Raw genomic sequence first — 3,804 nt, forward strand, 5'->3', positions numbered from 1 at the left:
ATGCACTCTGCCAAAGCAGGCGCTTTAGTCTGCTGAGCTATCTGGCCTACCCAGCATCCCTTTCTGATGGATGCCGTTATATCCAGTCTGTCTTCCAGAGCCATTGTCCATGTAGATATTGCCACAAGTTGTTCTTGTGAACCTAGCTCCGTTCCGTGGTACTCTTGCATTCTGGTTTGAGGAGCCTTTGAAAGTTCCACTTGGCTTCTCTTCCATCCCCTGCCACTGTGGACGCTTTTCTCTCACCCATCCTAGGTGGTTCGAGACCAGATCTCTCACTGCACAGTGAAATTGCGTCAGACCACAGGTCTCATGGAGTACTGCTTGGAGGTGATTAAGGAGAATGATCCTAGTGGCTTTCTGCAGGTAAGCATTCGCCATCTGTGCTTCAGCTTCCATGTGCCCTGTGAGATGAGTCTAGGATGCCGGGCAGGACTTCACAGCAGCCCTGGACAAGCCTGGTTGCTACAGTAGCAGAAGCTACTGTGACACTGCCCCGGTGTGGGGGCACTTGCTAAACAAGCTCCACTGACTTTCTGCAAGTCTGCCGCCAGGCGCTACAGGACTAAAAAGTGCACGTATGTGTTCTTGTCTTTGTTCTTGAAAGTGTAATTCCCTGTAAGTTCTTCCAAAGCGAAGTCTATTCCTTGCTGAAAGTCCGGCCCCTCTGTTATTATCTCCTGGACAGTATTATCAGCCAAAACTGTCTCATCTGCAAGTCTTTACCTTCCAGTCACCTCCTCCTGGCCAGTAAGTCAGGGCTTTCTCTAAGGTAGTGAAGTTTACTCTTTCTACAATGTCACCTGTGTTCGTGAAATGCTGTGATTTAAGTGAGATGTTATTTAAGTTGAAGGACACTTTTGCTAAAGGACAAGAATATCTTTTCTAATTCACGTTGTGTTAAAGGGACCAAAGGTGACTAAACTTAAGAAGAAAGAATTCTCTACCAAAATACAAAGTGATAATTGCAGAAAGACACTGTACTTAATTAAAATATATTAAATCCCAGATGCAGCCTCCCTGTTTCCCAAGTCTTGGTACAATAACCGTGTCTCAAAATAGAAGCTTAGATGTGTCAATTTCAATAGCATTAATTCATCACCAACATATATCATTCTTTACAATCGTGGGCTTTAAGTGGGTCAATCCTAAACAGCACAATCACATACCCAGGTTTGTCTATTCATTTAATTAACACCTGCTAATTATTTATAGCATCCTCCCTCTGACTCAAAAAAGTATTCAGACTTGCTTGATAAATCTTGAGTCATCCTCATCACAACAGGATCGTTCTTATCATCCACACTGAGACCAGAAGTGTGCGACTCCCCGGGCAGTTTGGTGGTGGCGCTCTCAGAGAGTTGAGGAGTGATGTTGTTTCGAGTGTGGCATTGTATTTCTTAGGCTGTGGTCTTTGCTGTGATTAGATTTCCGATGCCCTCATAAGGAGGGTGCACCTGACTGAGGACCAGTGGGGCAAAGGCACGCTCACGCCCAGGATGACCACGGACTTTGACCTGAGCCTGGACAACAGCCCTCTGCTGCAGTCCATTCACCAGCTGGACTTCGTGCAGATGAAAGGTACGTGCTGGGCGGGTTCCTCTCTTATCAGATGCTGCAAATGGCTTCTGGGACCTGTGCCATCTGCCACTGAGCGGGTGAGATCCATTCACACATGCTAGACTCCTTGAGGGTCTCAGGGATTTCACATTGCTCAGCAGCAGAGAACTGGCATAAAGGAGGTAAGGAGAGAGAGAAAGGAGCAACTGCCTCAGAAATGACTTTGCTACCGGGAGTAACCCAAAGAGTGATATACATCGAGGGAGTCCAGAACAGACGGCTGCTCCCACCTGTATACAGGGAGCAAGCAGACAGCTGGGGCTGGTTAGGGAGAGCTCAAAGGGACCGCAGTCAGCCTGCCGGTATTGGCAGGAAGAGACCAGCCTGGGAGCCATACAGATATCTGGGGTAAACACTGAAATGAGTTGATGCAACCCAGGGATAGCAGCAGGGTCTCCTGAGATGTAAGGATGGGGGGCTGAATAGCAGTAGAAGTACTGGGCTCAGGAGATAGCACAACGGTCTGAGTACCTGCCTGGCAAGTGCAAGGACATGAGTTCGATCCCCGGTACCTCATGCCTTGCTGGCCCTGGCACCAGGCTGAGACAGGAAGATCACTATAAGTCTGAACTACATAGCAAGGCACTGTATCAAATGAATAAAGTAAAGATTTTTTAAAAAGAAGTACAAGTCCTTACAATTATAGTAAAGAAAGTAAAAACTTGAGTTGACGATACTTTTATGGTAAGGTAAGTAATAATATTACTTAAGGGATACTATTTCTGATTTTAAGAAATGTTTTGTTTTGAAACACATTTTGCAGGAAGCTACAGACATAATAAGGAGATGTCCTTTTTGCTGGTTTCTCTCTGTGGTTACATCTGACATCGCTATAATACCCAAACCAGGGGGCCGGGGAGATGGCTCAGTGGAATAAGCGCTTCCCTGGCAAGCACAAGGGCCTGAGTTCAATCCCCGGTTCCGCAAAAAAAAAAAAAAAAAAAAAAAACACCATGAGCCTGACACTGGCGTGGCACGTGTACATGGCTCAGTGACACTTAGGACCTGTCTAGATGGTGCCAGCACCACAGCAGCCAGGATACAGAACCAGCCCATCACCACAAAGCCACCCCACCTACCTGTAGCCACACTCTACCCTACATGTCCCCAGCCCCTGGCAACCACTAATCGATTCCTTCTCTGCCATTTTTCCTCTTTCTGATCTTTTTTTTAACTGAAGAAATTGGTTTACTCCTCACCATCCCTGATTTGAGCTCCCATATAATCACATAATAAAGGGCTTCAAAGTCAGTGCTTAAAGTTTTTGCTTCTTGGCAAAAAATTTACCTTCTTTCTTTTACGAGACAGAAAAAAAAAAAAAAAAATCACATAACCCAGCAAGCTTTAGGGATCTTAGCGGTTCACAGCATGTAGTTAAACTCATCCCTGTCGTTGGCACATTTGGTTCTCTTAACCTTTCGGGTGGATTTTTGCTCTTTTATCTTCAACTTTCTCATTTTTGTTTAATATGCATTGCTTTCAGAAGATGACTTAGTCAAGTTTCGATGTGTTGTGCAGTGATAAATTAAAATGTTTGCTTACAGCCACAAAATATCTTTGATATTTACAGAGTGCTAACCAAACCAGAAGTCTTCCTAAGTGCAGCTTTGTACGCTGTACCCCCTTGTACCCGCACAGCCCTAGCAGTCAGCTGAGAACACTGGGCTGCAGGAAGCCATAGTCACTTCCCTGAGCTAGTGTGGCAGGCCTAGCGTTCACTTCCGGGAATGTGGCTCCAGAACATTCTCTAGCAGCTTCCTCTTCCCGCCTACGTTCCTTCAGACAATACCTGAATATCTTCCATCCACTTAATAAATCTATTTTTTGTGTGTGTTGCAGCAGTTCTTTCTTGCTGTTTACATTATTCTTTAACTCCCACCTAGTAGCCTATTAAATAAACCCAACCCTAGCAGAATACAGAGCCCAAAGTAAACCCCCTTCCGACAGCCTCTCTCTGTCCCTAGTTCTCTGAGTGAGAGAAAATCACTGAAAGGTCATGTCGCCAGTGGCTTGGAGGAGAAAATGTCACAAAAGGCTTTTGATGGAGGAGGGAAAAACGATCCAACTCCATTCGCCTTGGTGAGGGCACAGGAGGGGGAGGAGGAGGAAGAGGAGGAGGAGGAGGAGGAGGAGGAGAAGGAAGAGGAGGAAGCAGTTGGAGGATAAGAGCCTCATGCTTTAATC

The 3,804-nt window shown here is 45.9% G+C and overlaps 1 protein-coding gene across 4 annotated transcripts in view; it reads left to right on the forward strand.

Moving 5' to 3' along the window:
• The window catches only part of Trim9 (tripartite motif containing 9), a 116,363-nt gene that overhangs the window by 80,676 nt on the left and 31,883 nt on the right, over positions 1-3,804 (forward strand). For all 4 annotated transcript variants that reach the window (XM_004638755.2, XM_023723761.1, XM_023723759.1 and 1 more), the window contains exons 4-5: positions 256-366; positions 1,428-1,581. In XM_004638755.2, the coding sequence (XP_004638812.1) occupies positions 256-366; positions 1,428-1,581 (265 nt within the window). The remainder of the gene's footprint in view (positions 1-255; positions 367-1,427; positions 1,582-3,804) is intronic.

Source organism: Octodon degus, unplaced genomic scaffold, assembly GCF_000260255.1.
Source record: "Octodon degus isolate 3935 unplaced genomic scaffold, OctDeg1.0 scaffold00102, whole genome shotgun sequence".
NCBI classification, from domain to species: domain Eukaryota; kingdom Metazoa; phylum Chordata; class Mammalia; order Rodentia; family Octodontidae; genus Octodon; species Octodon degus.